Source organism: Rhyacophila brunnea, unplaced genomic scaffold, assembly GCF_057557595.1.
Source record: "Rhyacophila brunnea isolate RB1 unplaced genomic scaffold, BYU_Rbru_1.0 scaffold_3, whole genome shotgun sequence".
Classification (NCBI taxonomy): Eukaryota; Metazoa; Arthropoda; class Insecta; order Trichoptera; family Rhyacophilidae; genus Rhyacophila; species Rhyacophila brunnea.
This window is the reverse complement of record NW_028232965.1, coordinates 45,159,988-45,171,623: the sequence shown is the minus strand read 5'-3', so window position 1 is coordinate 45,171,623 and position 11,636 is coordinate 45,159,988. Positions and strand designations below refer to the sequence as shown.

The 11,636-nt window shown below is 35.4% G+C and overlaps 1 protein-coding gene and 1 long non-coding RNA gene across 2 annotated transcripts; one reads left to right on the top strand and one right to left on the bottom strand.

Moving 5' to 3' along the window:
* Positions 1-325: 325 nt before the first annotated feature.
* LOC147068413 (uncharacterized) lies at positions 326-3,617 on the bottom strand. Its single transcript, XR_015071379.1, has 3 exons — positions 3,025-3,617; positions 1,845-2,964; positions 326-1,647 (listed from the first exon to the last, which is right to left on the bottom strand). It is a non-coding gene; the product is annotated as an uncharacterized LOC147068413 (long non-coding RNA).
* On the top strand, positions 344-10,505 carry Srp72 (signal recognition particle 72). Its single transcript, XM_085952942.1, has 13 exons — positions 344-461; positions 557-791; positions 1,102-1,246; positions 2,149-2,339; positions 3,595-3,732; positions 4,721-4,853; positions 4,930-5,106; positions 5,255-5,413; positions 7,636-7,797; positions 7,907-8,004; positions 9,166-9,267; positions 9,359-9,469; positions 10,247-10,505. Exons 1-13 carry the CDS (start codon positions 362-364, stop codon positions 10,377-10,379), a joined length of 1,884 nt encoding a protein of 627 aa, XP_085809068.1. The 5' UTR covers positions 344-361; the 3' UTR covers positions 10,380-10,505.
* Positions 10,506-11,636: the final 1,131 nt, after the last annotated feature.

Below are 11,636 nucleotides of genomic sequence, written 5' to 3'. Positions count from 1 at the left end.
ATCTTTTTCAAATCTACTGAAAAATAATAATTACAACTCAAAAATATTTATATTTATTCTCTGTTGGCAACATTATTGTCCATCTGACACAGTACCAACTGTACTATAATTATAGTACAATACTATAATTTTGATTCTGCAAAAAATGTAAAATACTATAATTTTACGCAAAATATGCCAAAATACTATAATTTTAAACGATTCGAACCGAAAAATGTTCCTGTACTATATTTTTTACAGAAATACTATAATTTTTACGCCTTCGTACTATAATCAGCATAGAAAAATATGGCAACACTGATCTGACAGTGCCACGATCTCGTCCATAGATAATAATCTCGTCCTCTTCAATCTGTCAAAAATGTCGGCCAAGGAAAATAATCTTGCTTCCGCTTTTTCTGAATTGAATAGGTTTGGACAAAGTGGTGATTATGACAGAGCCCTAAAAACTTCTAACAAAAGTAAGTCATATATTACTGTATCTGGAATTGTATAATATATCTAACGTATACCTTTGTGTGTACATTCACATTAAATTTCGTTATTATATTTGTAGTTCTCCAGCTGGTCCCTGATGATTCGAAAGCATTACACTGTAAAATTGTTTGCTTAATTCAACTGTCAAATTTTAAAGAAGCTTGGAATATATTTAGCAATTCTAAGTATTCATCTATTGTGTCTGATCTATTCTTTGAAAAGGCATACATTCAGTACAGACTAAATTTGCCCAATGACGCCCTGAAAACTGTCGATTCAGCTCCAGAACTAACTAATGCTTTGAAGGAACTTAGGTGAGGAAATATATTTATCTCATTTATAGTCTATATAATTTTTGTGGTTGTGTTCTTTTGTGACCAAAGCTTAGTCCAAACCAAGAACAAGTTTGAACAACATTATCCATCCCTCAGTCAACAATAATACCTACATGGACAATTATATCAAAACATGTTAAATGTTCGGAAACAATTATAAACAACTTTCGAGCAGTTTGTTACCGATTTTTCTTTGTCTGGACCAGGCATAAAATCTAACATAACCTACCATAACCCAATAATAAGAAGGTGTTTTCTCTTAATTATGTACTTATGTATTTTTATTTAGGGCGCAGATTCTATACCGCTTGGAAAAATACCAAGAATGCTTTGCATTGTATCGTAATATTGTCAAAAATACCAATGATGAATATGAAGATGAAAGGCAAACAAATATGGCAGCAGTTTCTGCATACCTCACTGGAAAAGAAGCGGTTTGTGAACATTATTGATACCCTTAAGATAAAAATAATCAAAATTCAATAAGTATAGCATCCATACACAGTATGTATGTTTAGACCTGTTGTTTGCAAACTTTTCAGACAGAGGACTTTTTTTTTTAATTAGGTTTCGACTGCTTTACTTAATTCTTGTGAATTTTTTTAGAAGAAAAAATGGTACAAGTCTGTTTACTGGAAGTCAGGCGGGAACAGCGGCAATTTTCATAGTCGATTTCTGCAAAATTCAAGAATGATAACCTGACCTAACCTAACAAATGATCCAGTATATTGGCTATTTTCTAAATTTGTTTGCCTCGGGCTGCCACTAAACAGACAAGTCCCAAAAAATCAAGTTGTATTGATTAATTTTTTTTTTTTTCCGACCATGTCCGATCCTGATAGGATCATATGGGCCTCCACAGAGTGGAGGTTTGTATTGACAGATTTTGTTTTTTACGAGAAATGGATGTCAGCCACTTGCTCAACCTATCAGGTCCATACTCTGACACACACAAATTGAAAAACAATATTATGTGTACTTGCCAGACCCAGGATTCGAACCTGGGACCCACGGCTTTATAGTCCCAATGACAAAAGACCCCAAGACCCTTAGATCCCAATGACAAAAGACATGACTATTTTTTTTTCTGGTGGTATTGAATTTCATGTAATATTTTAATGATTGGGTTTCTAATCGGTTACAGACGGTTCTCCGAGTTGTCATATTCTCTCGATCTGTGTTTATACATAAATGTCGTATTTAAAACGATCCTACATCCCATGCGATTGACAGTTTCCTGACCACGCTGGATTTAGCAATCCATTCAATCCACCTTATATTTTGTCATAATAAATTTATGAGTGGGTAGTTAATATTTAATAAATTTTAAATACAGCCCAGCTCCCAACCGTGGTCTGATCTCAAACGATATGAAGTGATCTATAATGTGGCTTGCGGTGAGGCGCTGGTCGGCCATACAAATGAAGCAACGCAACTTTTGCAAAGAGCGGAGAATGCTGCTGCTGAGTCCGTTGCTGATGATGGTGGTGGAGATGAAGAACTCATTGAGGAGACGGCTATAATCAAGTAATTTTATATTTTTATACTCTTCTATTCACCCCAGGTCTCTCAAATCTCACTTTTCCCTCAGTGTATATTAAGATGCGCACATAGAGAAATGGTTTAGAGGGTCCATTTCGAAAAAGTATCCATAATAATTTATTACTGATTTTTAAGGACTTTAGGGGGCAGGGTTAATAAAATCTAACTAGTTCCACTTACTTCCACATTTACCCCACCTACTACTTATAGGTTCGCGTTAGTTCAACCGCAGATCCATGCACTTTTGTGAATAGATTCCGCATACCCAGACACTCCACTTTTCTAAGTATAGACTAGTATAAATATAGACACCTGGCCTGCAGATATAACTAAGGGTGCTCACGTACACGTTACTGCAAGCTGTCTCATCCACAAGTGATTATCGAATACGTGAGACCTAACGGTCACAATTATTAGAATCATTAGCGTTCATTTGTGTCGTCTGCACTGTTTAATCTTTTAGACATGCCGCATCAGAACATTCTAGCAAATATTGGATTCCCAGATGATTATAGCAATTCTTGAGTACTACAGGTCTTCTAGTGGACGCAGGTCTTGCAGGTCATAAAATGTCGAGAGGAGTGTGGCCAACCTGTCGAGTAAACACCGTCTACAGCCAAGCAGGTCATAAAATGTCGAGAGGAGTGTGGCCAACCTGTCGAGTAAACACCGTCTACAGCCAAATCATTCGGGTCACGATCGCCCTGACGAAGAGGAAGAAGGAATAATATTCCATTCCCTTATATAATTTGAGTTTGGACCCGAAAACCCCACCTTGTGTGCACATTTGAAAGAACCATTTGGGAAGTAGGGTGTCTTGAATCCTTGAGACAGGTTGCCCAACTTTTACATCTGAAGTGATAAAGAGATCTCTGTATGTACAATGCAAAGTGTTTTATAGTAATTTGAAAGATTGTCAATATGATTTTCCACCCACACATATATACACTAATAATATTCAAAAAATAACCCTCGCCTGTCACATTTCATTAAAAAATCTCTTACTCCTATGTCTAGATTACGTCACATTTTTACACACCTCCATTAATCAAAAAATAAATTCATTGAATTCTCAATTGAAAATTCTCAGGGAAAAATGAGTGAACATGTCGATTTTTCATTTCATATGAAACCTACCTATCAGACCTACTCCCATAAGTGTGTGATGTTGTTTGGACCATTAACTTATACATATTGTTACAATGTATATAATTTTAATGCCTGTAATATTTTTTTGCAGAGTCCAACTTGCTTATTGTTTACAAATGCAAGGAAAAGAAAAAGAAGCCGCGGCAATTTATCAAGCAGTTCTTAAAAATAAACCTTCTGATCAGGCATTAGTTGCTATAGCCAGCAATAATCTGGTGGTTATAAATAAGTAAGTGCCATATTATTTTATATTATATAACATTATTAGACTGGGATTTTTCATTGATGTTTGAGAGAGTTGAGTTAGGGGTGTTCAAATCCCACAAAATCCAAAATTTTTAAACATGACAAATTTACCTATTTTATAATTATTGTTCGTGGGTCGCACAGGGTACCTGCAAGGGTACCTGGGTGCTAGCTGCAAGTTTTCTTTTTCATCCGTTTAGTTTCATCACGAAAAGTGCTTGTCTGCAAATGTAAACACTTCCAAAAATACATGCGCACAACACAGGTTTCTTGTACACATTAGGAAACTGCTCTTCAGGAAGACTCATGTAAAAAGTTATAATTAACAGGTGAAAGCATTGTATCGAAAACCCAGTCTATGACGATGACGAGTCTATGATGCTAGGGAAAAAATGAAACACTAATACCCCGCTTTACGATAGATATGTTTATGGAATGTTGGCCTTTAAGTGAAATGTCATATAAATCACTACTTCCATTGAATCAGTTCAAATTTTTATCACATTTCCATTACAAAAATGAGTTCTTCATCGGGGTTAATTTGAAATAGGATGTTCCTTCCTTGTATGAAATGTGAAAGCACTTTTGACAAATACTTCTGAGGTGAACTGTTGGCCAAGTGTCATTTGTCGAATTTTATGATGTTGGTGTTCATGACTTGCAAGTTCTGCATCCGTCCCAAATATTTCATTATTGTTTGCTTGCCCAATTTTTTTGTCATATACATTTTGATACCTCTTTGTCCCGGCACTTGTAAGAGCTCTCCCAGACCACACAATTTCACTTGCACGCTATCAAGGTACTGGTTACCTCATTGAGCCCGTCCACGCGCACTCGCGGTGTATCACCTCTCATGTGCAAAACGTAATACACATATATTAAATATGTGAATTTTTGGACAACTTTTCATGAACTAAATTTCTTTTGAAGGATTGTTAGGTTTATTTATAAGTTCCTTTTTATGATTTTAGGGAAGTAAATGTTTTTGATTCTCGAAAACGTATCAAGGCAGCTACTCAAGAAGGTCTTGAGCATAAACTCACTACTCGCCAGAGAAAATCTATACTCTACAATCAAGCATTACTTACAGTCTATTCTAACCAGGTAACGATTTCTCCGCTCAACTTAATTAACAGATTATTCTCGCTAAACATTTAAATAACCTTATCAATCTTTGCAGGTAGATCATTGCAAACAGCTGTGCACCAAGCTAACGAAAGAGTTTAACATGGAAAAGGAAGCTCTTTTAGTGGAAGCGTCTCGCCTCTCCCGAGATGGAAAACTTTCACAGGCATCGAATATGCTGTCGAAGCACAGTGATCTCAAATTGGCTGCAGTTCATGTGCTTTTATGTCAGGTAATTGATGTCTTTGTTATATTATAACTACATAATATTACTTCAATGAAGAGAAGAATTAAATTTATATTATTTTAATAATTATTTTTCAACTGCGTTAATAAAAGATATAATTTTATTATTAACATTGACCAATTTATTACAACAGGGTGACCGTAAGGCTGCTATAAAACTATTAGAAAGCCCAGACTTGAAATCCAAACCCGGCATCATCAGCGCACTAGTGACTCTTTATAATGGTGAGAATAATCGTGATGCTGTCACAAAATTATTTGAAGAATCTTCCAAAAGCTTAAAGGGAACCAAGGTAATAAAAATATCGATTAAGTATGACTACTAACCATAAAAGTAAATTATTTACCATAATTGAAGTTTTATGATGCTAAGTAAAGTAGGTGCCAAACGACACTTTCTTCATTAGATAATTTTGCAAAGGTGTTGTAGAAAATATCTACTAGAGCTTAAATATATGACAGTGAAGCTTTAAACCAGGCTTCATTGACTAGGGGCGAAGGGTGGAGGTAGGCTGTTAAGATCTGACATAAATAGTGCACAATAAACTTTGTCAAACGTATTTGTTTTCATTGAACTAAGCTACAACGTGTGGATAGTGTTTGTTAGTTTTTCAAATCCAATTAAACCCTGCCTAATCCAAGTCAAGCCATAGTAGATTGTTATGACCAATCCACGAACTTGGCAAATCTGTTTTTTTATTTAAATTTTTTAAACTATGACATAATAATATGATCACATGTACGCTGCTAAATAAGCGAAAATGTGGGACAGGCTATCCTGAAATGATGTGTAAAACACAATAGATAGTGCTAATTCCACTTATTTTAATACAGCCCTTGTAGTCCAGTGCGTAAGGCGCTAGCTTTCCAACCGGGGGCCCCGAGTTTAATTTTCGGTGAAGTCACAATGTATTTATATAATTTTCTCAAAGCCTGAGTGTTTGTGATTGTTTCACTACAATACATACTGTCATTGGCCCACATGGCCCGTTGTAGTGTTAAAAAAAATATATAGGACTAATATTAAAATAAGTGGAACTAGTACTTCATATTGTGTTTTATTTTAATTAATACAATGCATTTCCACCCACCAGTTGACAGTTAAGAATATAAAATAAATTGATGTGTAATTAACTATTGTTCATATATTCACATATACAAGTTTAAGGATTCAGCGGTGGTCAGCAGCAGGAGAGAGTCCAAAAGAAATTTTTGAGACTCCTTTACTTTCGGCTGTATGGATATTATCCGTGGCTCTATCCGACTGATTTTCTCTTAGGGATGCTTACATACTGTAGTTTAAAATTTAAAAGGGATCTTTATTTAGCTACATATTTTTTCAGACTTATACGCGGCGCGTAAATGTGAACTCTGCCATTCTTGGTGGTGTTGGATTGTGTGTCTCTGATAATTACCTTAGGAATCGAGGGCATCCGTTGTTTGTTCTCTCACGGTGCAGAACTAACCTGCCATTAGTAATGCCAATTGGGAGGGCAATAACCATGTTTAATGAAATCGCTTCGGATATTGATATATTCCACTTACGTGAGGGTGAATTTAGGTGGACGTTGTTTTTTAATTTCTTAAAATAGGGTCTGCTTAACTCATTCGGTGTACTTCCTTGTACCTATATACTTAATATTTTTTGTATTTACACATTGTGTTATGTACATAAAACTGTTATAATAATATTTCTTTGTTTCTAAATGTCATGTTGTGAACGTCTTAAACTTATAATTTGTAATGTCCACAATATGTAAAATAAATAAATTGAAATTGAAATTTGCAGATATTGCCAAGATACTTAGTGATTTAACTCCATCGTTACATAATGCTTCCATCTTTATTAATTTAATGTTTTGTTTTGTGTCATTATTCCATTGCACCCACCATGAGTGGAATGTATCATGCCAGGATTATTGAATTATTATTGCTTTGGTTATTCTAGACCCAGAGTAACCAAGGTAATAATAATTTGATAACCTGTGCGTGATACATTCCACTCTCGGTGGGTACATTAGAATAGCTACTACTTCATCCTGTCACGCCCCTGCGTTGGGACATAGGGCAAACACAAATTCGCGCCACTTCCCTTGGTCCATCGCTAATTCTCGCGCCTCCCGCCATGTCAGTGCGTATAGGCCAAGGCGACGCAACCCTTGAGTCTGTGCCACAAGGCTACGAAGTGTCCTGGGGGCATCCGGAACACATGTCCCAGCTTTGTAAAGTGTTTCTTCATGATTACCTCAGTCGCCGGGGGCTGCGGTGTTTGCTCACAAACTTGAGTGTTTGTAACGCGGTCATACCAGTGTACCTCAAGATTCGGCGGAGACATAGATTCTCAAAGTTCAAATGCCGAGACATTTAAAGTCATGAATTTTATCACTCCCATTAGAATAAAGGGGCAGATAAACATATTCAAGTTTTTCCTCTCAAATCGATTTTCTTTCGTTACCTAATTTTACATATTTGTACAGAACTAAACAATGTGTTTTTAAAGTAAATAATGTTGCAGGAATGGGTCAGTGTAGAAGAAGCATGGCGCTCTAAACATGGAGGTCCAGGTGGGCCAGAGGGTGGTCGTGCTTTGGCCCGTTTGATTGTCGCCAGCGCTACTACTGATCCTAAAAAAGCTGCTGAGCTAGCTGTTAAACTTCCTCCCATGAAACAAACTGAAGTAAGAGAAGATGATATTTTGGCTAAACCACTAGCTAATGTTAGTGCTACTTTTTCAATATACTTATTATACTATTTATGCTTCGTTAATGCAATGTAATCAATTTCAGGGGAAGGTGGATGTTGTTACTTTGGAAGCATCCAATTGGATGATGGGTGCGAAGGTTGTCAAAAAATCCACTCAAAGTCGACAGGATCAGTCTCCTGGGTAATATCTCACACAATTTTCTTACTATAATATTTATTGTCAACCATTTTGCCATCAATGTCAACTATCATATTTTTAATTAACTATTTCTTTTATTCAAACGAATAATTCACAAGATTTAAGAATATATCATTCTGATTATTGAACATTATATAATTTAGAAAAACAAAAGAGCGCCTATGAGTAGGTATTAAAATGACCAATAGCTAAAATTTGTCGCTATTAGTATGTCACACCGTAGCATATTGGATAAATGCGACGATTGGGGCGTTTACCCGTGGAGATGCAGGGTTCGATTCCCAGCCGGTTGGCTTACTTTTTTCAAAAAAAAAGATTTTTTCTATTGGTTATAATATACTCTCTCAGAAAGTGTTTTTCTAAATTATATAATATCATATTTTTGTCCTAACCCTGAGGGTCGCATGTTTGATCCCGTGGCTGGAAAAAAGGCATGTTGTTTTGTCATTGTGTTTGATCATGAACTCAATTAATTGGATGAACGGCTAGTAACCACTCCTTATGAAGTCGCTATGCTCCACTTATGAGTAAAATCGCAATTTACTTAATTTAATCGTTGCGCCCTTCTCTGAAGCCGTAGGTTCGACCCCATGGCTAGCAAAAAAATGTATCCTACAATGGGTTAAACGGATCACTAGCCAATGTTCCCTGTAAGGTGTGCGCGCGCACACCTTACAAAATGTGTCCGCACCCATGTTTTCATCCCCCGCATAGTCCTCACACAAAAATATTATAAAAGAAAGTTTCCTTTGCTAGATTTTAGTTTTACTCGAATGCACGAAACCATCACATGCACAATTCTTCGACTTATTTCTCGGAAGAAAAGTATCTTAACTATTTTTTTTATTTATTTCAAAAATTATCGTTGTTATAATATAATTGTGTCATTATAATATAAAATCACTTAAATTAATAAATACCTTAAAAATATAAGTTTTAATGAAAAATTGTATGTGTGTTTGTGGTGGGGGGGGTTACATTTTCCGCACCGGTTGATACCAACCCTAGTTACACCACTGCTCAGATGCGTTGATGATCCGCACACACAATTGAAAAATTAGAGGGAACATTGCTGCTAACCCATTCTTCATAAACAATGTTTATGAGCGAAAATAGTTATCATTTTTTTTATTATACTTACAGTACTCCCGGCACTGACAAGTCCAAGAAGAAGTTGTCTCAGCGTAAACGGAAGACAAAATTACCTGCCAATGTTGATCTGTCCATTCCACCTAATCCAGAAAGGTAAAACAATTTTGGTCTTTCACGTTAGTCTAGTTTCACTTTCACGGTTTCAATGAGTTCTTGATTTGACTAATAATGACTTTGTTTACAGGTGGCTACCTCGATATGAGAGAGCTGCATTTAGGAAAAGACGTCAGCGAGGTCCTCGCGGTGATGTGATCAAAGGAAGTCAAGGCATGACAACAAGCGCTACTGATCAATAGTAAGTTAATGATTAAGGAAAGAATTAAATTATTTTTCTGATTCTTATCTCACTGGGTATTGAAACTATACTACATGATACTAGCAAGCAATTGAGAGTTGTGAGTCTACTCTCCGACAACAAGATCTTGTCGATAACCGAAAGTCACTGTAGTTGCATATAAAAGACTTCTCAGTGACGTACCTGTCATGGCGGCAACGCGTGTTTAAATAATGTATCGGCTCTTTTTTAGACGTGACTCTTTTTCTTCTTCGCAGTAAACCTAAAATTTTGTAATAATAATTCTAACGTCACTCATAATGGTTTTAGCCATATTTTTGTTATAAAAATACGTAAATTGATCGATCCGTTCACCATGGAAGCGTAAAATGAAATGATGAATTTGGGGGCATTCCTCATTTGAAAACGGTAGTGTGATTGATTGCATAGGAGGGGCTTGTTAGTTCACAGTTTTAAGTTTAGTAGTTGGACAAGAAGTTCTTGTTCGACAATAGTGAATGTTGTTTCTTTAATTTTACCTTTTATTAAAACAACTGTTTAAGATAATTCCAAAAATTATAAATAGTGCAACGTGACGTGAAAGCAAGGCCTAGGATACGGCATTCCTGCTAGAGAGTGGAAGGAGTGCTTGTTTTACCATAGTTTTTAATGTGTTGCAAATTATATATTATTGATTTACAGTTGCTTGTAATTTTGTAACATAAAATTTATGTTGTTTTTGAGTCATTAATATACAGCAGCTGTTATATTTTCATGTGTAAATATTTTTATTTTCAGTGACATGTCGAAACAACAGTTGAACCCAGGCAAGAGTCCGAGAGTGGCCGAAAAGCAAACCACCCCCAGTGAACCTGGCTGGCAAAAGAATAGGCAGCAGCAAAAGAAAAAACGCAAAGGAGGAAAATGGTAGACAATATGGTTAAAATAAGTTTTTTTTACATTTTGAATTGATAGCATTCATGAAAATATTGATCAAAAATGGTCGTTTTGAGATATACTGTATCTATCATAATAAAGTTTTTTGAATTTATAATAATTTGTTTTCTATGTTGTTGATAAAAGATTAACTGTCACAAATATTAACAACACTGATGACCCTAATTGATGGAGCTATCACTTTTCTGACACCATGGGTCGCAGGTTTTGACACTGCGCTAGGTAAAAAGATGTCTTTTGATGCAGTACTATGAACCAATGGGTTAGGCCAGTGGTCGGCAAACCGCAGCTCGCGAGCCACATGTGGCTCTTTGGGTATTGGCATGCGGCTCTTTTTTTGCCAAACTCCCAATTCACAATTTTTATTTTTTGCCATTGATATGTACATTTATTATATTATATAATGACATTATCGCGAGCCTAATTATTCCTCAGTGATGCTGTATGCAAAAAGGTATGATTGTTTGTTTACTTTATGTCTCGTTTTTTTAATGCAAAAAAGTCACGTACAACACATCCAGTGCAAAATATACATAATTTTTTAACATTTTAACTATTTACAAATATTTTTTAACAAATAGAACAGAAAAATATAAATAGAGTTTGAAAATACTATTAATAACTCTGATAATAATAATGGCTTTATTAGCACTGATTATTTTAGGACAGATATCTCCTACATATTATTATCCTAAAAGATTTTGGAAAATTCACTAACAGCTCATTTAAGCGACATTTTATTGTTATTTTTACATCTTCACTTCAAAATGTGCGCTACCGATTCATCTACCGTTTGAATTGACCACATTTCAGAAATTTTCAATGATTTTACAGGTACGTGACATTTATATCCGATATTTTCTTACATACCGTATACGATTCACCATATTTCATTTAACGTACAGCAGAATGACGTCTTCGTCGCTTAACACCTTCTAATCCTTTATTTGACAAACAAATTCGATTATTTTTATTCAAATATCGTAATGTAGGCATTGGCGCACTTTTTTCCGGTGAAAAAACCATAATATTGGTACAATTCACTACGTAAATAAAATTATGACAGGCGCGCCCGCCTCTGTCCGCCATTTCATAGATAACGTGATATTCCAAATTTGATTTTTTAAATACTTATTTGTGGCTGTTCACACACTATTTTTTATTGAATAATTACCTAGGCTACTAATTTCCATAGATCACAATATAGTCATATTAAACTAACAAAGTTGCC

Excerpts from the sequence above, each read along its gene's own strand:
- Srp72 (XM_085952942.1), top strand. The coding sequence starts at position 362 with ATGTCGGCCAAGGAAAATAATCTTGCTTCCGCTTTTTCTGAATTGAAT. Across the intron at positions 462-556 it reads CCTAAAAACTTCTAACAAAA|TTCTCCAGCTGGTCCCTGAT; the intron begins GTAAGTCATATA and ends TTATATTTGTAG. Across the intron at positions 5,107-5,254 it reads TTCATGTGCTTTTATGTCAG|GGTGACCGTAAGGCTGCTAT; the intron begins GTAATTGATGTC and ends TTATTACAACAG.